A 24,586-nucleotide genomic window follows, 5' to 3' on the forward strand; every position below is an offset into this window, starting at 1 on the left:
AGTCCTGCTTTAATGAATTTGCATATTAAATAATGTACGGCTTCTAACAGCAGCCACTGTCATGTCGCTTTCAGTCACAGTTAACGCCATATTGCGCCACCTGGTGGCATCAGTCAGTTCAGCAAATAGTTGTGGCGAGGCCGAGGCTTCAGTTCTCCCGTGTCACGCGCTGCTCTATACACTGTCTGTCACGAATGGCTGACACGGAAGAGGAAAACGTACAGAGACAAGTAAGTGCCCTGTGTGAGGTGCCGGAGCCGCGCCGGGAATAAAGCAACGCTCAGTGCTCGCTCCTCAGCTGTGCTCAGGCGCACGGCAACTTCCGGGAAGAATTAACGCTTACGGGACAGTATGTGGAGTCTTGGACACGTGGCTTCCCCATTAAAGTAAAAAAAAGAATAGTGATCATTGTCCGCCTTTGACGCGATTAGTTTTAGCGATTAGTTCTCTGTCCCCTGCTTCCTTGTGGCCAGCGCTTACTGAAGATGCAGTCACCGTGATTTAAAGGAACAGTCGCCCCGGAGAATGTGTGGGGTTTTCTGCAACCAGTTATATGATCACCTCCAATCAGAAGACTTTTAGCTACAGCAGCACAACAACATTAAGATAAAGAGGAGAAATGGGCAAGGCGGCTACATTAAAGTGGTTGTTCACCTTTAATTATGATGTAGAGAGTGACCATTTTTTGTATTCATGTATTAACTGCATCCTTTGGTAATTCTAAACCAAAAATCAAAGCTTAACTACATAAAACGAAAATTATTGGAAAACCTAAAACTAGGGGTGCACCGAATCCAGGATTCGTTTTCGGGATTCTGCCTTTTTCAGCAGGATTCAGATTCGCCTGGATCCTTCTGCCCGGCTGAACCGAATCTGAATCCTAATTTTCATATGCAAACTAGGGGACGCAGATTGCAGGACTTTTTGTCACAAAACAAGGAAGTAAACAATGTTTACTCTTACCACTGCTAATTTGCATATGCAAATTAGAATTCAGTTCGGTATTCAGCCAAATCTTTTGCAAAGGATTCGGGGGTTCAGCCGAATCCAAAATAGTGGAATTGGTGCATCCCTACCTAAAACCATTTATATATGAATTAAACCTGGCGTTAGGGTTGCCACCCGGCCGGTATTTTACCGGCCTAGCTGGTAAAACACCTGCCAAGGAAGTGGCCAATATTACAAATTTAAATTTGTAATACCCTTAAAGAGACCCCCTTGGCCCGCCCCCAATTCCTCTGTAAAATTTAGCTTTTGTCCTGTCTTAACAGCTCTGCGCCGCAGCCCGCCCCTTTTTACGTCATAGCCATGCCCCTTTGGCGTCACACAGCTCCGCACCGTGGCCCGCCTTTTTTACATCATAGATCCGCCCTTTTTTGCCATCACGCCCGCCCCTTTTTGTTCCCACCCCCCACCAGCCGGTAACAAAATTAGAAAAAGGTGGCAACCCTATCTGGCGTATAGCTGTAGAATAGCTGTTAAATACAATCCAAAATCAACAAAAGTATTGTTCTTAGAAACAGAAATGCTTCTGTCATATCCTCCTTCATAAAAGCTTTTCAGTGCTATTAGGAGTTGGAACATTTTTGGCAACTCTGACTCCAGATTTGCTTCCAACTCCACAGCTCGGACCTGACCCGCAACTGCCTTATCCGCAACCCAATCTGCATTTTAAACCCAATCTTCCATTAATCTGGAAGTGGTGTTGCTGTAAACCAGAAGTGGCATGGCAGAAAAAAGTTTTAAAAACAGTTTAAAGGAGTGAAATATAGATAATATAGCATTAGTTAAGAAATATAGATGAGACCTGCAATGTGACCCACAACCTTCTGAGCCACATCTCTACACACCCATAAATCCTTTCTGCACCCGCAGGGTACCTGCTTTTTTTTTTCAGGTAAGCTGCCAACCCGCTTCAGGACTCTACCCTGGGGATTTCAGAGCCCTGCTGACTAAAGGCCCCCATAGACGCGACGATTCTTCTTTGCGAAACGACCGATTTCAGCGCAGCCCGACCGATTCGTCAAATTATCGTGCGGTTAGTGGGATTCAAACGATCGTACATCTTACGATTTTTCGTCCGACATCTGCCAGGAAATTGATCGGCCAGGTTAAAAAATCTTTGTCGGTCCCAGTACAATCTATGGATGTTTGCAGGGCCAAGCAGGCAGCTCCCCTTTGTTTTCCTGGTAAATTGGTCGTTTTAGTTGATGGACAGTTCGAACGTTCGTACGATGGTTCTCAGAAGATCTTGGTCTCACGATGTGGATTGGATCTGTTGAAAATCTGTACATCTATGGCCAGCTTTAAGGAGGAAAGGATCAGGTTGCCGGTAGGCTGATATATAGGTCTGAAGGGAAGCCGCTTCTCCTCTTGCAGTCAACACAGCTTTAAAAATCCCCAGGATACACAGAGATGGATATGCAGAGTGGCATTTTCTGTTATCCCTCAGACTGTCAACACAGCTCTATTAAGTGGCCAAATTAGTATTCAACTGCTACTCTATTTAAAAAGCCTTGAAAAGTGTTCATAAATGTACTTTATTTTCCAGCAATTTTACATAAATTGTATTTTTGATTCTAAATAAAAACACAGCAATCGTCTCCATTCTATCTTGAGGCCACAGAAGATAGCAGTCTATTTTCACATGGGCAAAACTATGAACAGTATATGTTTTATTTTTTGTAAGATCGATGAAGTGGAAGCTCTTACGTCAATATATGGAGATGAATGGTGTGTAATTGATGAAGCGGAAAGGATTTTCTGTATTACGATCTCTGACTCTTCAAATAAACCCACATGGACTCTGTGCTTACAGGTATAGTACTGTTAAATATCAGACATTTATTTGTAGGTTGCTCATGTTTTCATAGGTGGTGCGGTGTATTGACAGTTCTTGTAAACCCAGCATTCAAGCATTACTTATCCTTTATAGCTGTTTAAGGTTCTGCTCCAGGCACACCTCCAAGAAATGGAAAACAAAGTTTATAGAGCTTATATGCAGGGAGTTGTGACAGAGTATTGCATGTGTGGGTGAACATGTATGTATGTATAACTTCATTTGTAAAGTGCTGTTAAGGAGCCACAGTGCTGTACAGTGCATAAAAGTACAATATATATAAAAGTATACATGGGGAGACAAATCACATAATAAATATATACAGAATCATAGGACAAAGAGCTTAAGTGCTATGTGGTGAGAGAAATTGTTGGGAAGGAGGTCCCTGCCCCGTAGAACTTACAGTCTAAGTGGATGGGAGGCTAACATACAGGTACACATTGGAGATGAAAAAGTGCACAAGGTAAGGCATAGTCATTAGGGACAAGACTAGGCTCATGTCATGTTCTAGTGGTCCAAAAGGTATGCTCTTAGTTTTTTCTTGAAGAGATTTAAGAGAGGATTCCTTACGGAGGAATTCAGGGATGGAATTCCAGAGGTAAGGAACAGCAAGATAGAAGGGTTTGAGACGAGAGGTGACATTGGATGTGGATGGTGTAAAGAGAAGGAAGCTCTGAAAATAGCGGAGAAGACAACCAGGAACGTATAGTGAGACAAGAGAAGAAATGTAGTGAGGAGCAGAGGAGTGAAGGGCTTTGAATTTTAGTAGAAGGGTTTTATATGCTATCCTTTGCTTAACAGGCAGCCATGCTAAGGATTTTGGTTGGGGTTGAGCAAGTTCCCTTTTAGGAGAGAGCAGAAGGATCCTGGTAGCAGAGTTTAAGATTGATTGGAGGGGAGAAATATGGGAGTCAGGAAGACCAGTTAGGAGGAGATTGCAATAGTCTAAATGGGATAAGATAAGGGCATGGATTAGTGTTTTGGCTGTTGTTTGTGAAAGAAATGGGCATATCTTGGCTATATTGTGGAGGAAGAAACGACAGGTTTTTACAGTATTATTAATATGATTAGAGAAGGAGAGGGACTGGACAAATATGACGCCTAAGCAGTGTGCTGAGTTGATCAGGTTAATAGTCATCAAAAGAAGAAAGCAATGGCACTCACTCATTGCTTTCTTCTTTTGTTGATTGAGGAGGGTGCCGATCCTTCCAAGCAACTGAGCACCTGGCGGAGCTTTTAAGGCCTGGGTGTGCGAGTTTTGCCATTATCTCTCAGGTTAATAGTCATGCCATCAATAGTAATGGTGAAAGGAAGAAAAGGGCTCAGTTTGGGTGGAAAGACCATGAGCTCAATCTTGGCCAAGTTGAGCTTGAGGTAGCGTTGGTTCATCTAGGAAGAGATAGCTACTAGGCAGTCTGCTATCTGGGTTTGAACGTCAGAGGTTAGTGAGGGAGTGTCTAAATATATCTGAATGTCATCGGCATGGAGGTGATATTTAAGGCCAAATGAAGATATAAGGTCTCCTAAAGAGAGAGTGTACAAGGAGAACAATAGAGGACCAGAACATACATTTTTACCATAGTTATTCTGTGCCAGAGATGAGCCATGCTACTCAAAAGGGGCTCTTGTTGTTGGGGCCCCAGCACTACTGCACCAATGACAGTGGCACTTTGTTATTACTCCACAACTAACAATTATAAAGTTCTTTGAGACACATATAGGCATAGGGCACTTATCTTAACAGCAGAATCTTGCTACAAAAAAAATATTGTGTTTATATCCCATTGTAATTTAGGAGAGGCAACACCATCACAGAGTTGTTTGGATAAAGACAATTTGTCTACAGCCGCATCCCAGATCTTTTCTGTATATTTGTTATGTGCAGAAGGACTCCAGTGTCCCAATTTTTTATTCTTACATAGAACTACAGTACATGTATTATAGGCTTAAATGTACTGTTTTATATAAATTTCATCTTTTTTTATGTTGTTGCTCCAGGTCATTCTTCCACCAGACTACCCAGTTGCCTCACCTCCTCTTTATCAGTTAAAGTAAGTTTTGAAATGACCAGTGATTAAAATGTGTTGATCTGAAAGGGAAGCTTTTGTGAAAATGTGACACTTATAAGCAATAAAAAACTTTTTAAATATAATAAATTAGAAATTCTGTACCACTTCTGAAATAATCAATTTTATCTTCACTAGCCCTCTCTCAGCATCTGTATCTCTTCATTCAGTCTTTATGAAGGAGTTGGATGTCATTTGTTGGGAAAGGAGCCCCACTAAAATATATATCTGTCAATGAAAATCAAGAGAAAATGAAGAGAAACCGATGCTGAGAGATCGTGAAAAGTGATTTTCAGTATGATGACGCGTCTATAAAATTTTCATTTTGACATTAGTTCCCCTTTAAGTAAAACTATAATCAAAATCCTAAACTAAAGAAAGGTAATCCTAAAATCGCCTAAGCTATAGTGATAATTAGGTATAAGTGGTATCTTCGTTAATATGCAATGTGTGTGGGTTTTTTTTTCCTTTCTTTTTTTTTTTTTTTTGCTTAAAAATTGTTTGGTTATGGATATAAGATTACATTTTGTAATTTGTAAAATGAACCAAAGCAATAATAAAAAACACTATAATCAAAATCTGCCATGGGCTGAGCACATGTGGTCCATGCTGACAGGATCTGATATTTTCATACTGGAGGTGTTTGAACAACTTTAAAAGGGGTGTTTACCTTTGCATTAACTTTTAGTAAGATGTTGAGAGTGATATACAGAGACAATTTGCAGTTGGTTTTCATTTCATATGGAAAGAGACAAAAATTAAGTAAAAAAAAAATATAAAAAATAATAATAAAGACCAATTGAAACGTTTGTTAAAATTGGCCTTTTTTTTTACTAAAAGTTAACTTTAAGGTGAATAACCCCTTTAAAAATCCATCCATTGAGAGAGCTGTGCTGGTAGGGGTGGGATGTCTAGTGGAAATGCAACCTACTTAGTTATTTATTACACTAGGGGGTTGCAAAATTGTGTCCCTTAAGCTGGCCATAGATGCAAAGATCCGATCGTACGAATGATCGTACGATTGGACTTTCCCATCTCCCGACCCACCACTAACCATTCAGATCAAAGTCTTACCAGTCAGATTAGTAAAAGAACAGATCAGCAATGTTCTGCCCCTGACAGCAATCGTACGATATCTATGTCCAACCAAAGCTAGTGACAGTCTCCCACTGAAAATCGTACGATCGGCAATACACGCAGAGATATTATCAGCAGCCGACAGAAATTTTCTAACCTGTCCGATCGACCAAACGACCGATCTCCGCCGGACGAAAAATGTCGGGACTCTCCACACACGTTCTGAAAATCGTACGAATCCTCGATTCGTACGATTAGATCTTTGCGTCTATGGCCAGGTTTAGTGCTGATGCACGTCTGTCCAAGAAAATGGCTGCACTCTGCTCCTTGTTCACCATTGCTGTTGCCTAATGAGGTAGGAGGAGAGAATGTCTAGAGGAATGTCTTCGTACCTACACAACACAGGCAGTGCTGCATTCATGGTCAGTGGTCTCTGTGCTCTGAAATGGAGAGGAGAGACCTTTTGACCATTTACACTGACTTCCTAATAATAAATGACCATAAAACTTAAAGGAAACTTAAACCCTCAAAACAAATTACTGCAAAATTGCTCAGAGTACTCTTCTAATTACCTTTGCAATTAACCTTATTTTCAGTTTTTAGTATAGCAATTTTTTAACAGCCAATAGAATTAATTTATACATGCATGCAAGTCATTTTAGCTAACTCTATCCTCTAAACAGAGCAATATTTTTCCCATCTCAAATCAAATCTAATCTCGTCCATGACTTTTCACATGATAAAACCCTTTTCCTGCTGAATTGAATCTGCCCCAATTTTCCATTTGTCCGGAACTTACTGTCGGTTTATTCTCTCATTTTCTACTTTTTGAGGAAAAACTACAGATATAGCAGGATGCTTTTATTGTATTTATTATGTAGTAGAGAGTTTGTTGGGCCCATGATAGACATCTGCAGAATAGAGTCATTGGCAAAATATTCTGTAGTTATATATGTTTCAGTTTAATACAATAGTATTTCCTTCAAATCTACAATATTCCTTTTATACAGATATGTGGAAAAATCCATCCTAAATACTAGCAATATGCTAGCAATATATTTCTCTAATCGATAATGTGGGATGGCTTTATAGATACTTTAATTTTTGAAGTAATACCCTTAACTTTTGTCTTTCAGTGCTCCCTGGCTCAGGGGGGAAGATCGTTTAACACTGTCTAATTGTTTGGAAGAAATGTATTTGTAAGTACTATAATATTCATACTGCATCGTGAAGGCCTTGTGTCTGTGTTAATATTAATTTATTGGATGAACAGAACTTTGTATAAAGCCAGCAGTTTCTGGTTAATACTCCTGAATGATGTTTGTTCCTGGTTCTCATTAGTTCTTCTAGTTTTTGAGAACTGCTAAATTACTACATTTGAAATGTTGCTCATCGTGACCATGATCTTGCTTCTTGAATTATGTAGTCACCGTGAATATCATGTAACTTTTTTGAAAGTTATCTATATGTTGTTAGTTTTGTCTTTGTGGTTTCTCCTTGTTTGTAGGGGGTTCCAGGAGTGGAGAAAAGAAATAGGGGTTCTGGGGAAGTGACGTGAGAGTAGGATTTTAGTCCCTGTATTTTAGACTCGCCTATCTCTTACCCATGGATAAGTCATAGAAAGAAAGAAAGCAAACAACAATTTCCCATCAAGGTTAATTTCTACTTGTTGAAATTGATATACGTATGAAAATAGAAATTAAAATGGAATGCAAAATGTTAATTGTCTGTTCCCTTTAAATAAATTATGCAAATTATTTATAGTATTTTTGTGTTATTATTTGTACAGCTAGCTCTTCAAAAAAGCATTTCATAGAATGCTTTGCTGTTTCTTGCAGACAGAACCTTGGGGAGAACATCCTTTATCAATGGGTGGAAAAAATAAGGGAATTTCTGGTGGAGAAATCACAGACCTCAGATCCAGGTTATCTTTTTTTTTTTTTGCTACACTCATCACACTCAGCACAGACAGATATGAAAGGTTTCGACAGTGTCATAATTACTGAAAATGCATTTGATTTAATTTATTAAACAGAGTGCTACTATTAAAAGAATTCTATTATGAGTAAGAATGTTTTTCTTTACATGAAGTATAGATGGAGCACAGTGTCCTTAAAGAACAGACATGATGGACTGAGCAGGTCATGTTTCCTCTAACTCGGTGCTGTCCAACTTCTCTGCTACTGAGGGATGGATTTTTTCTGGTCTCTGGTCTACACAGTTGAGGGCTGATAATGGAAGCTAGTGTTTACTACTCCCTGTTTTTAAACCACACCCATTTTACCACAAGAACATTTAAGACCATGTCCATATTAATGGTGGTAGCACACTATAATCAATTATTTCCCAAGCGATCCTCCAAATGACTTATGGTCAGGCAGCACACCACCACACCAAATGGTTGCCAATTTTCCATTTTATGATCTGTAGCCACTGACTGTTTGTAACAATCCTCCTCATGTTCCATTAGTTATCCTGGTGTTAACACTGGGACCAGTATGTGCTATTTCCGTAAAATCTTTACATCTACGCCAGCCCATATAGAAGGGAAAAAATTGGTTACAGAGGGACAGAGACCACAGATCATTAAATGGTAATCCATCCATCCATGGAATACAACTGGAGAAATTATTGGCATTTTGTTAGCAGCATGTGGTATATCCATATACTGACACTTGTGAGGTGTTTTATCTGCTGGCAGTGTCTCTGTGTCTGATAATGCTTACTGAACAAAATGGCATCTTCTTTGCCTCCGCTTTCCAGCTGCAAATGATATGCTGTGTGTGACATTAGCCTTAGAGGAGAGAACATAAGGAGGCTTATGTACCTGTTTATTACAGTGCTGCTCACTGAAGCAGGTTTTGCCTAACAATATTTTTGTCAAAAACATGACATTGTGTATTTATCTTGTTTAGATCCTGAGCAGTACATGGCCTCAGTGAATACTTTCATTTTTTTTAAAGAAGGGATAGTCTGGTTTAGGAAATAAGTGAAATCTAACAATAAGGATGCAGCACAGTTGCTGAAGCTGTGTGTGTAAATTGTTGTGTTTCATTGTGATTCATTAATAAACACATGCACATTCTGTTAAAGGTATTGATCTTAAATTGTCTTAACTCTCTTCTGATACCAGGGCCTAGTTTAAAAAGTACGTCAGAGGAAACCGATGTGGGTGATGATTGTGAAGTCTCAACTGATGAACTGACTGAATCATTTAAAAACTCAATGATTTTCGGAATGAACTATTCATCAGGAGGTACATAATTGTAATGTTTTCTGTATATGAGAGTTACAGTCTTTGTATAGTATATGTACCTGTATAGCAACAGGACGTTCCTCTTAGTAAGAACTGGAATGGATGCCCTTAATGGTTTGTTTGAAAAAAAGATTTTCATGTTCCTAGGCTTATCTCCCTTTTTCTGGTCCAGTATTTGGTTAGTCCCATGCTAAAGCTCATAACAAGATTACTAACATACTATTGTAACAGTCATAATGCTATAGCTGCAAAAGGACCCAGGGAAGATATAAAGGATTAACCCTAAAACATTTGGCTGGGCACATTCACTTTAATTAACTTTTAGGGGGTTACTTATTAAAGTCTGAATGCCAAAAACTCGAAAACATTTTTTCAAAAGATTTTTTTACTATAAAATGCGATTTTTTTTTTTGTGAAAAAAAACTCGAATTCTTCGTGATTTATTATACCCGGAGGATGGAAAAAGTCAGAATCCTAAAATCCGGCATCTCAGACTTGCCGAGGTTGTATATAAGTCAATGGGAGAAGTACTGAAGATATCCTGATCTGCGATGGGTTTCGTGCAAAAATCCAATGTTTTTGTGGTTTTCGGGCAAAAATCTTTTTGGAGTTTTTGGGCTGAAATTTGTGAGATTCAAATAACCCATGCAGATTTGGTCGGTGTATATTTCAGAAAATAATGAGATAAATTTGGAATTTGGTAAATAACCCCCTTAGTATGATGTAGAGAGTGATATTCTGAGACAATTTGCAATTGATTTTCATATTTTATTATTTAAACAGTTCTCCAACAATCTGTTGGCTAGGGTCCAAATTATACTAGCAACCATGCACTAATTTGAATGAGAGACGGGAATATAAATAAGAGAGTGCATCCATAGAAAGATAAGTAATAAAGTAGCAATAACAATACATTTGTAGCCATACAGATCATTTGTTTTACATGGGGTCATTGAAAGCTGGAAATAGTCAAAAGAAGAAGGCAAATAATTCAAAAACTATAAAAAAAAATACATAATGAGTACCAATTTAAAAATTGCTTATATCTAGCCATTCTATAACATAATAGAAATTAACTTTAAGGTGAACCACCCCTTTATAGCTCTAGGCCCTGCCAAGGCAGGGATGATTCAAGGCATTCTGCAGGTGCTCCTGCCCTCTTGTAAGAAAATAACTGTTAATGATCCATGTGCATGTAAAGCCAGTAACTGTTCCTGCAGTGATTTTTTGTTTACATTATATCATGGCAGAAATGCCCCTATAGTTTCTAAACATATTCACTACCCATCATATATATCTCCAAATGATGGAATAAAGGAGACGCATGGCTTCTCTTTTATTTAGGGAAAATACTGGGGATTGTGCAGTTTATAGCATGACTCAATAGAAGCTGCTGCTGACTGACCCCCCTCTTTGTGACATAGGGGCAATAGGATCTAACTCCTAACGCTTGTTTTCTGCAACTATCATGTTTGCATTATGTTAACTTTTGTAAGCAGCTGGCAGCAAAACTTAACTCTAAAAGCTTCAATAATACACTGAAAAGCAAGAATTTTGGGAAGCCTATACTCATAAGATACAGTATTTGGGTGGAAGGCATTGTGGTTGTGGTTGATAATGTTTAATTAACCGTTTGTGTTTGCTAGTTGAAGAAATACCTCCGATAGTACATGGCGAAACAATAAGTGACAGAAGAAGTACATTTCAGGCACATTTGGCTCCTGTAGTCAGCCCTTACCAGGTTAGTCCATTCATAAAGGTATGACACTTTTTTTACTGAAGACCAGAAAACAGAGATTACTCTTTGAAAGTGGTTATGAGGTTAGTACAGGTATGGGACCTGTTATCTAGAATGCTCGGGACCTGGGGTTTTCCAGATAGCAGATCTTTCCGTAATTTGGGTCTTCATGCCTTATGTCTACTATAAAATCATTTAAACATTAAATAAACCCAATAGGCTGGTTTTGCTTCCAATAAGGATTAATTATATCTTAGTTGGGATCAAGTACAAGCTACCGTTTTATTATTACAGAGAAAAAGGAAATTATTTTTAAAAATGTGGATTATTTAGATAAAATTAAGTCTATGGGAGACAGCCATTCCGTAATTTGGAGCTTTCCGGATATTGGGTTTCCGGATAAGGGATCCTATCCTATACCTGTACTATCCCCTTCCTATATCTGGCAGCTCTTCTGCTGTTGCTGAGTGGCTACTCTCAGCTTTGTCAGGATATGTTTAAATTTATAGTTTAACAGTGCTATTCTAAAAACACAAAATAAACATACTCTGTGTAAAGAAACACTAGAATGCTCTTTACCCTGTGTATGCCACAGCCTCAGATTACTTTGGAGGAAGAGGAATGTATCCATTGTTAATGTATAAATCCCATGTGCACATGGAACACCTACATATGATATAGTACAATGACTGACTAGCATATTGACCATTATTTCCAGGTTTCTTTTTCTTTTATTTAATACAGGAACAGTGTCCAGAAAAGTGCTTTGGATTAGTCAGTGAGTTTTTTTTTCCAGGTCAAGCTGATACTGAATAAGCTCTATGAGAACAAGAAAATAGCTACAGCTACGCACAATATTTATGCATATAGGTCAGTCACTTATAGTAACTGTATTTTATGTGGTGTGGAAATATTAATATCACACTCAACCTCATCCGTACTGTTGCACATAAACAAAAGTAAAATGTCCTTTAATTTCATTTAAATTTAAACTATACCATATGCATAATAAGGGATTACTACTGTATGAACTTGGGTTATTTTGGAGTTGTAATACTGTTTGATCTGCTGAGCTAATAGTAACTATTGCTCATAGTCTCAAATAAAATAACCACACTCTTCCCACACACTAGCCAAAATGAAATAAAAATGAAGGTCAGAACATTTTTCATATTTTTACTGTTGAAAAACAGCATAACCTTCCTTTTATGCAAACGAATATTATTTGCTAATGTTTCCTTGCTTGACTAAGTAAATAATGAACTTCATACCTGTAAGGCTACTTCTGTATAGTATAATTATCTGGTTACTTGTCCTGGTACACTTTTACAGGATATATATCAAAGAGCGAAATTCTTTTATACAAGATTGCGAGGATGATGGTGAAACCGCAGCAGGAAAACGAATGCTCCACCTCATGCAGGTAATATTCTAATAAAAGAACACGTAGCACAATTCTGCATTTTCCTTTTTCACTTGCTCTAATGATATTATGTTAGCTATCCCTTTCTCCTCCTAATGCCATTGGCCCCATTGAAAAGGAAATTATACCATCATTTTAGTTGATGCATTTGTTATTTTTATAGGAAAGTTCAGTGGGTGTAGGTTAATCTGTGCAGAAAACCTTGTTTATATGTATATACTGTATATAAATAAAAATGGATGTGAGATGCCATGCTGTTTCCTTTTCTAGAGTAAATAAAGTGTAAGCCATTGATGCTAATCAAGTAAACCCAAACTATCTTGAAAAATGGAGAAAGCATGCTTAAGCACCCTTGTTTTACTAAGCAAGCAACCATACTAAATATGTATTGCTTTTTTTAGTTGTCATGTCTGTTTATTCCAGCAAATATTAGGTTTGGCTGAGACTGGCAAATCTACAGTATTACTGCATTGATTTGAGTTTGGAAGGTTAGAATACCCTAAATACCCAGAGTAAAATAAAACAAATTATAAGGAAATACTATTAATTACATACAGGGGCAGATTTATCAAGGGTCGAATTTCAAAGTAATAAATACTTCGAAATTCGACCATCGAATGGCTTTACTTCAACTTCGAATATCGAACGATTCGTTCTTATCGAATGATTCGCAGGATTTCATCCATTGATCGTATGATTTTTTTTCGACCTCTAAAAACTTTAAGTTGGCGAAGTATTGAAGTCGAAGTTTTTTAAGAGACAGTACTTCGATTTTCGAAGTCGAAGTTTTTTACTTTGAATCGAAGTCGTGGTAGCCTATTCGATGGTCGAAGTACCCAAAAAAATACTTTGAAATTCGAACTTTTTTACTTCGAAAATTCCCTCGAATTCACTTCGACCATTGATAAATCTTCCCCATAATGTATAATACAATTTTTTTTTCCCACTGATAAATGAGAGGCTAAAGGTTTGCAAATCCTGTATTAGATGTGTGCAAAGGAAAAGTTGTGCAATTATCTGTTACTGCATTTTATTACATTTCCCTTGATTTCTTCATAAATCACAAAACATTCGAGTTGTGAGTTCAAAGTGATTAAATTATTACAGAATCTTTAATAGTGTTTGTGGGAAATGTCGTGTAAGGTTAATGAGGATAAATGATAATGTATTCTGCTATATGCTGTGGAACAGTGGCCTCCATACAGATAGATACGGCTTTTGTTTTAGTAGCATGAGTATCTCATGCAACAATGCTCCAACAGTGTTAAAGGAATTGTTCAGTGTAAAAATAAAAACTGGATAATAAACTGGCAATAAAGGCTGTGCAAAATAAAACATGTTTCTAATATAGTTACTTAGGCAAAAATGTAATCTATAAAAGCTGGAGTTAGTGGATGTTTAATTTAATAACCAGAACCCAACTTGCTGCTTTGCAACTCTCTTGGTTTCCACTGGTTGGTTACCAGGCACTAACCAAACAGTGACTTGAGGTTGGCCATATGGGTCATAACTAGTTTTGAATCTGGCCTGCATGCCAAGGGCGAGGTCACGGGCATTTTACATAGCGTTTTCAAAAACTTGTGGTTGAGCGTAAATATACCAATGAAACCTTACGTGCATGATAATGTGTTTTTCAGCCTGTAGTTTCCTTTTCCCAACATGCATTTCTAGTTTTTCTTATTCCCCACAATTCCACTTGGAAGAATTATAGTAAACTTTTGTGAAAAGCAAATTGTAGCCGGACTGATGTCAGTACACAATGTAATCACACCAACAGCATACAACGCCGCAAATACGTATATGCACAATCCATCTTGCGAGAGTTTGGCCGCCATATTGAAAATACTGGGCGTATTTCAGCGAGGTGTATATCAAAACCTGCAGATCCCATAGAGTTCAATAATATGATTTTTCCTTGGCGTATTGGTGTTTCTGCTGAAAAACTGCAAATACTGGCGTTGTGTGGTGTATGTTAGCTTGCAAGCGCCCTGTGGGAATTGCTTTAATGAGTATTGCATTATTTTCAGCAGGGCTTCATTTTGTGCTTATTTACACTTAAATGCACGGTTTTAAAAATGCAACGTAAAAACACCCCGTGTGAATTGCAAACTCCCTGAACAGTTATGTCCCATGTGGCCCCCCTTAAAGTCACCGACTAACTCAGAGTTAGAGAGCTGCAAAGCAGGAAGTTGGGTTCTGTTCTGCTCGCTCCAGCCTTTATAGATTACATTTTATTCTATTAATATTTGAAACATTTTTATTTTGCACAGCCTATATTTACCCAGTTTTTATTTTTACACTGAACTATTCCTTTAAACTTTTAAGTGTGATACAACTGGCTAAACCCGTGAGTGCTGTAATGTTTACTAGATCACTTAGTAAATACAGTTGCTTTAGACTTGAATCAATAATAGATACCTGGATGAACGAAAGCCTTAACAGACATATGGCACAGTCCTTAATGTTCCTTGCTTTGAGGTAGCACAGTTTTTGGAAATGATTATATGCTGTAAATGTACTATTTCTATGAAAGTAAGTTTCTATTACATCTTTGTTATCACTGTAGTTTGCCTTTATGTAAAGAATATAAGGGGGAGAAGGGGAATTTATTTCTTAATGCACTCTTATATTTTTGTAACCCAAGATATTGGATGCACGTGATGTCATGGTAGTGGTTTCACGCTGGTATGGAGGTATCCTCCTTGGACCCGATCGCTTTAAACATATCAACAACTGTGCAAGAAATGTATTAATGGAACACAACTATTGTAGTACTGTGGTAAGTTAGCTCATCAGCTCTGCACAAGTTGCATGAGTCAATCTCTCTATATCTATCTCTATACAGTATATCTATATATTTAGTTTCTCAAGTCTTATTTTTCCTCTTTTCAGGAAGAGTCTTCTAAGCAAACTTCAAAGAGCAAAAAAAGTAGCCAAAGAAAATAAAAAGAAGACAGATCATTAATCTTTGTGTATATATGTCACTTAATTATTCCTAATGTTATTTAATTATATTTACCACCCCAACACCCTTTGTTATAGTCAACACACTATCCCAGGCTTTTCCTACAGAAGGTGACTATTATCCTTATGCATGAGAGGAACAGACTCTCCTTTATAAGGAGACATTGATTTAACATTGACGACAGAAAAGATTTTACGTTGGAGAAAATTGGAAGGCCTTCATATCAGCTTAAAGACTTAAAGATCACAAAATCAAGCCACTTCTAATAAGGCTTTGATAAATAGATGCTGCCGAAAGATGGAGTGCTTTATACAAATAAAAACGTTTATTGTTTATACCTTGTAAAGACTAGATATTTATTTTGCCTGCAGTCAGTCGCAAGTAAAACCACTTTTTAATTAAAGGTCAAAATTTGCTTTTGCACTTCTGAATAGTTGCTCTTCAGTCCTTCTGTTCCCATTCAAGCCATGTTTCATCTATTGATGCAGGGGAACCTTGAAGCTATCACCCCCTCCTGACCAGACTGCAGCTCCAGGGTTCTCATTGCACCCAGTATCTCCAGGGTTCTCTTTGCACCTTAAGATCATGCACAGATGTCAGTAAGCACAATTGCGTCTGATTTGCTGCAGTATATGCGTGCGGTTGCAATAACTTTGGTGAATCGGTCGCAATTGCTTACATAAAATCTCATTCACGTTCTATTCATTCCTATAGGATTTTTAGAATTGTATTTATCAATGCGTGAAAGTTAGAACTTACCATCCATGGTGCAGTTAGGCTGTGTATGTGCACTTTATACAATATATACATTGAGAGAGAGACTTAAAAGGTTGAATTTAATAGACGTGTGTCTTTTTCTACCTAACTTAACTATGTTACAATGTAAATACTGTTCAAAATATCCCATAGGAATGAATAGAATGTGGGTGACTTTTTATTAATTAAGCTTTAAACTCACATTTTGACAATTCTTACAGTAAGTCAAAGAATGAACATAAGGTCAAGTCATAGTAGAGCAGATCCACGTGCATAATAGGCTAGTTATATTCTCTATCACAATTAGGACTAGCTATGAGGTTTTTTTCAAGCAGCCTTTACTGCTGTTTTGTTTCTCATGGCCATGCAAGGAGAAATAAGAAAGTATCAACAGTGCACCCAGCTAACAGTTAAATGCTACAATTAATAACAATTATGTATAATTTTACAAAGGAAATTCTGTAATTGCTTCTCTAAATTCACAAGGCAATTAAAATATTAGCAATGTAGCAAAGTTCACTGGGAAATAAGACCTGTCAATTTGATATCCGTTCCCAAAATAGAATGTAATATATTTTGGGAGATTGCAGTGGGATTTCTTACTGTGCCGGCAGTGTTTTATATTTTTATACATACACTAAAACAATTGAAAAACAGAAACTTTACATTAATGGTGAGAAAACATTTTAACTGGTTGTGGTCCAAGTTTTTATGTTTTAAAGTTGAAAGTGGCTTTCCATTTTAAAAGGGTTGTACACATTATAATAAGCATAATAATAAAGTGGTAGAATTGACTCCACCTCCAGTACTGTTTTACCTATAAATTGATTTAGCTGAGCAATTTAACACACTAGCATATCTGTTACAATCCCAGGTGGCAATTTACTTACTGCTTCTTTGGCTTTTTTTAAGGGCCACGGAAACTCAGCAAGCCTCTGAACTGTGGGCTACTTCTTAAACTATTTTTCTAAATGCTTCTCGATTGTTCGGTATTGTGGCTTCAAATTCCATGTGCAGAAAAATGTTTCCATATACGGTTCAGGTTAATATGAAGCTGGTACTTTCCCTTTCAGGAAATGCCACAAATACTAGCCAGGCAAACACATCTCTTGTAGATGCAATAGACACGCAGAATCCACAAATTGCAATGATAGTTTTAGTGACAGTTGTTGCATTTTTTATTTTTGTCACGGTTCTGGGGAACACACTTGTTATTTTAGCTTTCATTGAGGACAAAAGACTTAGAAGCCGGAGTAATTTCTTTCTTCTTAATCTGGCAATCTGTGACTTTTTTATTGGTAAGTATCTCAAAATGTTATAAATTAAAGTAAGATATGCCAGCCCCATTTATTTCGTTTAGCTGTTTATATTTCCTTATTTTACTGAAATTACTATTTGAGTAAATTTTATATGCAACTAACAAATACATTTAGATACATACATATACAGGTATGGAACCTATTATGCAAAATGTTCTGGACCTGGGCTTTTCCAGATAAGGTTTCTTTCCATAATTTGCATTTTCATACATTAAATTGACTAAAAAATAATTTAACATTAAATAAACCGAATAGGATTGTTTTGCCTACAGTAAGGATTAATTATAACTTAACCGGGATCAAGTACAGGTATAGGACCTGTTATCCATAATGTTCGAGACCTGTGGTTATCTGGATAACGGATCTTTCTGTAATTTGGATCTTCATACCTTAAGTCTACTAGAATATCATATAACCATTACAAAAAAAACCCTATAAACTGGTTAAGTAAAAGGTACGGTTTTATTATTACAGAGAAAAATTAAATCATTTTTACAATTTTGGATTATTTGATTATAATGGAGTCTATGGGAGAAGGGCTTTCTGTAATTCAGAGCTTTCTGGATAATGGGTTTCCGGATAACGGATCCCATACCTGTACAAGGTATTGTTTAATTATTGCATATAAAATGGAAATATAAACTGTCCTCATCCAATAAGAACAGCAACAAAAATGTGAACGCATGTCTGCATGAAAAAGGTTGATACATAAATGCATTTTCAGTTCATACTAGGCCAGGTTGCTATTTTGGAGAATTGTGGGATAGATTTTAATAAATCATAATTCAAGATAAAAGGAAAACACTAGCAACCAATCAGTAACTTGCCTTTTTCAACCACCTGTACAATAAAAGAAAACCTTTAACAGGTTGCCATGGATCACTGCCTAAGTGCAGATTTGCCCAGTGTCTTCCTTTTATATTGAAGCACAATGAAAAAATATTTGTAAATCACAACTGAAAACTGGTCGCCTTTGGATCCAAATATGTTTGAATAAGAATTTGCTGAGTCTGTGCTTATGGTGCAACATATTATTTAAACTCTGTCTGCAGAATGTATTCCATGCTGTATGTTTCCTAAAAATATTAGAAAAAATAGTGATTGTATCTCCAGACTGATAGTTTTAATAATTCAGAATCAGATCTAAACTATTCTTAATTCATGTTAGACTCATGGAGCTCTCTTATGAAGAATTTGCAGTTATCAGATGAATGCTAAAAATATCTTTTATTCTTTTTATTCTTAGGTGCATTTTGTATTCCTTTGTATGTTCCGTATATGTTCACTGAGAAGTGGTTACTTGGGAAATTTCTTTGCAAACTCTGGTTAATTGTCGATAATCTCATGTGCACTGCTTCAGCATTCAATGTAGTCCTGATCAGTTATGACCGATTTCTCTCTGTCACTATGGCTGTGAGTATTCAGTTTGCATTTTGCTTTCCATTTTGCTTAAATGGTGAAAAGTGACCATTCTATAATGAATATCCTTCATTAAATAATTTAAACGTATTTCTCATATTTTATGCTTTGTATTTAGATATATGTGCTGTGCTTTCAAGATTGTTAAGCATGCTTATTTAAGAATAACAGAGTTAAAATACAGAGGTATTTTTCGAGATTTATTAAAACCCCAGAGGATGGAAAAAGTCTGAATCCGAAAATCTGGCATCTCAGACCTACCGAGGTTGTATATAAGTCAGTGGGAGAGGTTCCTATCCTATTTGGAAGTTTCTGTGGTCTGTGCTGGAATTAACCCAAAAATCTGACTATTTCAGGGAATTTTTTTCAAGTTTGTCCTCGATCCGATTAAATCTTGATTTTTTAATAATAAAATAAGATCCAATGGTGGATTCTAGTTTGGTCGGACTTTTTTTTATGAAAATAATCCGATAAATTCGGACTTTGATAAATAAGGGCCATAGTCTCTACATCATCTCAGAAAATATTTAATGATATTACCAAAATGAGAAACGATTAAAAGATATATACTGTAGTATTGCACAAAATAGGAAAACAGCTGATTCTATGCAAACATCAGAAGCTCTTCATAGAGTAGAGGCGTCTCATATCATGTGTCATGACTTGTATCATGAACTCTTATGTATTTTAATGATTAATTATGTATTCATCACATACACACATAATGGAATTTCCATTTATATATTTAGTATGTTATAAAATGGCTAATTCTAAGCAACTTTTCAACTGGCCTTCATTTTGTTTTTTATAGTTTTTGAATAGCTCTGACCCCATCTAAAAGCCAAATGCCTCGTAAGGCTACAAATTGCAATTTTTTTATGAACTCCCCTTAGTACTCTATTGACTAGAGGAGCTGCAAGATTCAGCACGTCTGTTTGTAACATGTCTGTGTGTTGATTCTTTACATATTTTTAAGAATACATACAGAAAATAATTTAAGTAATAAAATAGAGTCCAAAGATTTTGAAACAATATTTTAAATCCAGAAATAACCATGGTTTTATTTGTGTTTACTTTTTTTTAGGTTGTGTACCGATCAATTGACAGGAAGCATGGGCAAACTGTACTGAATATGGCTTTAGTGTGGATTCTGGCTTCCCTCTTGTACAGCCCAGCTATAATTTCCTGGGAATACTTTGATGGTGATAAATCGATTTCCGAAGACCTCTGTCTTCCTGGATACTTTTATGCTTGGTACTTTCTTCTGGGAGCTTCAATATTCGATTTTCTTCTGCCTTTACTAAGCATTTCCTTTTTCAACTTAAGCCTCTACTGGAACATTAGATCACGAAGCAGAAAAAAGCAACACATTGTAACATCTTCCATTGACTCAAACTTAGGTGTGAGTCCATCTAGGCCATACATCATATCAGACAGGGACTTTCATGATGGCGTAAAGGACTTAAAAACACCCCAGTATAAAAAGAACAAGCGATCTATACCTTTATGTTTAAAGAGGTGTTTTTTTAGGAAAGGTTTGCCATTGCATAGGGATCAGCAGACAGCCACTAATAATGTCCATGTTATTAAACTCTCCAGAGACAAGAAAATTGCCAAATCTCTCTCAATTCTTGTTTGCGTTTTTGGCATTTGTTGGGCTCCTTACTCACTTCTCATGACAATCCGTGCGGCCTGCCATGATAATTGTATTGCTTCCTATTGGTATGATGTCACATTTTGGCTGCTCTGGGTTAATTCCTCCATAAATCCATTTCTCTATCCGTTGTGCCATGAAAGCTTTAGGAAAGCATTTGCCAAAGTAATGTATAAGTACATAAAGAAGAACTCCTTGAAGCCATGAAAACATACACAGACGCTGAACCTTTAGGACTGACATAAGTTGTAAATAGAAATACTGTAAATAGCAAATACATCATGAAGAAATCACAGGAGAAATTCATTTGTGGGATATGACCTTTTAGTAGTATGCCTGTGTAAAAGCCAAGATTTAAACATATCAAGTTCTTTATTGAATTAAGGTTTTGCACTGTCCTGAAACCCATAGCAATGGTTCTATATATTATTTAAAGGGGCAGAATTTACTATTGCTTGTATTTTTTACGACCAGTGGCCACAATTTTCACTTGTAAACAAACAAAGAGGGGCACATATTTTTCTAATCATTTAGATTAGAAAGACCCTGTTAAAGCTACTTTGTAATAGAATGTTGTCTATAAAACATGATTGTGTTCAGGGCGCCCCTAGGCCGGCAGGTCCTAGTGCCTGCCTCTTTTACGCGGCCCCAATACCAGTGCGAGCGTGAGTGAGCGCATGCGGCTGCTCGCTGGGGAACTGCGGCTCCCCAGTGCTTAGCGAGAATGCAGCTGGGCGGCAAGCCGCCCCTAAAAATCCGCCACAAATCCGGGCCTGATTGTGTTTAATTTAAGTCCTGCTAATTCTTTTTCAGGCATATTTTGGATTGATCTAGAGCAGGGTTCCCCAAACTTTCTTTTATTTTTTACCCATGAGCAACATTCAGATGTAAAAGGAATTGGGGAGCAATGCAAGCATTAAACTTGTTCCTGGGGGTGTCAACTAAGAACTGTGGTTGGCCTTTTGGTAGTCCCTATGTGGGCTGTCAACAGGGAGCTCTGTTTCGCAGCACACATGGGGGTATATTTATCAAAGAGTGAAGTTAGAGATCACCACAGTCCTCTAGAATGAAACTCTGCCACTCTCCATTCATTTCTATGGGATTTTGAAAGGCGTATTTATTGAAGGATGAACTTTCACTTTCACCCATTGATAAATCATCCCATAGAAATGAATAGCGAGTGGCAGAATATCACTCTAGCAGACTGTGGTGATCTCTAACTTCACTCTTTTATAAATATACCCCATGGTTTTTATGCAACCAAAACTTGCCTACAAGCCAGTGATTAAAAAAACAAAAAAACCCACTGCTTTGAGGCCATGGGGAGCAACATCCAAGGGGTTGGAGAGCAACATGTTGCTCACGAGCCACTGGTTGGGGACCACTGGTCTAGAGTTAGAATTTAGTGTTGCCACAAGAATTGTCTCATAAAATAAAACAAAATGCAGCAGTTTGTTAAGGCACTTTCTTGACTGCCATGAAACTTTTTATGAAAAGTTATAAAATGTGAACTCATAGGAATCCTTCAGGATTCCTCAGGTTGAATTTTCATAAAACTGAGCTCCTGATTGCTAATTGATTACTACATAGTTGCCATCTAGTACTCTATAGCCAGCTCAAGATGCAACTTTTATGCTGGCTTCCAACATATTAAGGGGCCAACTTGGAATTAAGACCTCATATTTAACAGGTTCCTGTTTTCACACCACTTAATTTCACATGCACTAAAGAAGTAAGGCTTGTAATGAAATTGTTTCTGCCAACATTTTACATTAAAAAATGTTTTTTACATGTACCAACGCATTTATTTTTACCCTTGCTGCCCTCCTGAGGGGAACTTGTTTACAGAGAGATAATGAACTCTGTATAAGTGAACTTCTCCCTTTTTCAAGTTGCTGCCCCAGTGCTTGGGTCTCTGTTTTACAGATAAGGAGAAATTCATTATACGGGCAGTTTAAATGGGTATAAATATACCCATAAATATACAATCTTCTCTGAAGGAGCAATTGTGGAAGATCAGCAAAGAATAATATGAAAGTGCATTATTTTTAAATTACAACAATAGGCAAAGTGCATGTTCAGCCCAAGCTCTTTTAATTGGGTTCATGGTCAACAGACGTCCATACTGTATATGTATATAGTCCATTTAGGATATGTCAAATAGTCTTTGCTGTTTCATGGATATGTACTTATGGAAACACAATGGCCTTCTTTTGCAAAGAGTAAATGAATAGGGCTTGCAATAAACATACTGTTTGCCTATTATTTTAATCATGAATAATGTTCATGTTCTGTTTTTTGTTATTTCATGAGATAAACAGGGCAAATATGGAAACTGAAGCTACACCATCTTTCGTCCTTATAAGGTAGATAATTAGATTACAAGTGCACAGTTAATCCCGCTGCATAATTGATTTTTTTCTCTAGGCCAAAACTGTTATAACGGTATGGGTTATCTAATTATCTACCTCACAAGAAGCAAATTAGGCAAAAAGTATGTTCAAAGTTGTGCTGCCCCTTTAGGAGCAACCTGAAATTTAATGATCATTTTTTTGTTATATAAACTGTCTTCATGCTTATTGTACTAACAATGACTGTGTATTAGCCGTACTATGTTAATTTTCATCATCCGTCCTAGATTTACATAATAAAATCCAGAATATATTTATTGTTTGCCTTTTATATGACTTTGCCTAATACAAGATATTAAAGAAGCATAGACATTTGTCTATATTCAAAAGATAAAGTTGGACTGGCTACTTTTTACATTTTAAGTTATTTGGTTAGGGTGCAATAAAGGTGTTACCAAAACATGAATTCAGACATAAACAAGAGATCATCTGCCCGTATCAATATATTAAGGATATTAAAGGGGTGGTTCACCTTTAAGTAAACTTTTAGTATGTAATAGAATGACCAATTCTAAGCAACTTTTCCATTGATTTTCATTATTTTTTTTTATAGTTTTATAATTATTTGCCTTTTTCTCCTACTCTTTCTAGCTTTCAAATGGGCGTTGCTGACCCCATCTATAAAGCAAATGTTCTGTAAGGCTACAAATGTTTTGTTATTGCTAAATTTATTTCTCATATTTCTAGTAAGGTCCTCTCCTATTCACATTCCAGTTTCTTATTCAAATCAATGCATGGTTGCTGGGGAAATTTGGACCCAAGCTACCATATTATTTATAATGGAGACTGAAGAGCTGCTAAATAAAAAGCTAAATGACTAAAAAAACTAAAAATAATAAAAAAATTAAAACTAATTGCAAATTGTCTCAGAATATCTCTCTCTACATCATACTAAAAGTTAACTCAAAGGCAAACAACCCCTTTAAGACAGTTTGTGCATTCAGCTACTAAATAATGCCCTCCCCTTTAAACAAAACATATATTGCAATATACTGAAACTGTAAGAACAGTGGTCTAGTGGTAAGGGGGTCTGCAGGGACTCCTGCAGCCCCCTCGGCGGGGACGCCCGCCATGCTGCGACGCTTCTGGATCCTCTTCTTAGGGTGTGCGGCACGCCGCTTCCTGCTTTATAGCACGTGCGCGCTGGCGTGAGGATGTCAGCGTGCAGTGGCGCGAAATTCAAAAGTATTTCAAGGGACTTCAATGTGTAATTCAGTGCCCGTGCTTCTGTGAGTTTGCTATCCTGTTTTTGAACCTGTTTTTGTTTCCTGTTGTGACCCCTGCCTGGCTTTTGACTATTCTGACTTCTGGATCCTGACCCTTGCCTGAATACCGACTACCTCTTCTGCTTAACCCTTCTGATTGACTTCCTGGTTTGATCCTTGCCTGCCTGACTACGTTTATTCTCTGCCTGCCCCGACCCGGCCTGATTTGACTACTCTGTTGTCTAACGCCTTGTACTACGACCTTCTGCCCAAAGACTCTCGCTAACAGTCGTGCTCCTCTGCCTATCCAGAACATCTAGCCTTGCACCTCTCGTTTAAGTCCTGGTGGCATCCAAGTAGCTGAGGGCTCCTCCTGAGGCCAAAGGGGGTCACACTACAGGTGAAGCACGAGCCAAGACTAGGGTGCTTGGCATTTGTTCCGGTGTTGGGTGCCGACT

At 37.2% G+C, this 24,586-nt stretch overlaps 2 protein-coding genes across 2 annotated transcripts; both read left to right on the forward strand.

Moving 5' to 3' along the window:
- The first annotated feature begins 147 nt into the window (after positions 1-147).
- impact.L (impact RWD domain protein L homeolog) lies at positions 148-15,706 on the forward strand. The gene is given in 11 exon segments (NM_001085599.1): positions 148-230; positions 2,690-2,818; positions 4,838-4,890; positions 7,119-7,181; positions 7,821-7,906; positions 9,116-9,238; positions 10,885-10,979; positions 11,773-11,846; positions 12,309-12,399; positions 15,044-15,178; positions 15,292-15,706. Coding segments are annotated over 11 exon segments (939 nt in total). The 5' UTR covers positions 148-194; the 3' UTR covers positions 15,346-15,706.
- Positions 15,707-15,787: 81 nt separating this feature from the next.
- Positions 15,788-21,554, forward strand: hrh4.a1.L (histamine receptor H4 gene a1 L homeolog). The gene is made up of 3 exons (XM_018267952.2): positions 15,788-17,418; positions 18,686-18,852; positions 19,943-21,554. The coding sequence occupies exons 1-3, from the start codon at positions 17,130-17,132 to the stop codon at positions 20,717-20,719; spliced, it is 1,233 nt and encodes a 410-aa protein (XP_018123441.2). The 5' UTR covers positions 15,788-17,129; the 3' UTR covers positions 20,720-21,554.
- Positions 21,555-24,586: the final 3,032 nt, after the last annotated feature.

Source organism: Xenopus laevis, chromosome 6L (assembly GCF_017654675.1).
Source record: "Xenopus laevis strain J_2021 chromosome 6L, Xenopus_laevis_v10.1, whole genome shotgun sequence".
Classification (NCBI taxonomy): Eukaryota; Metazoa; Chordata; class Amphibia; order Anura; family Pipidae; genus Xenopus; species Xenopus laevis.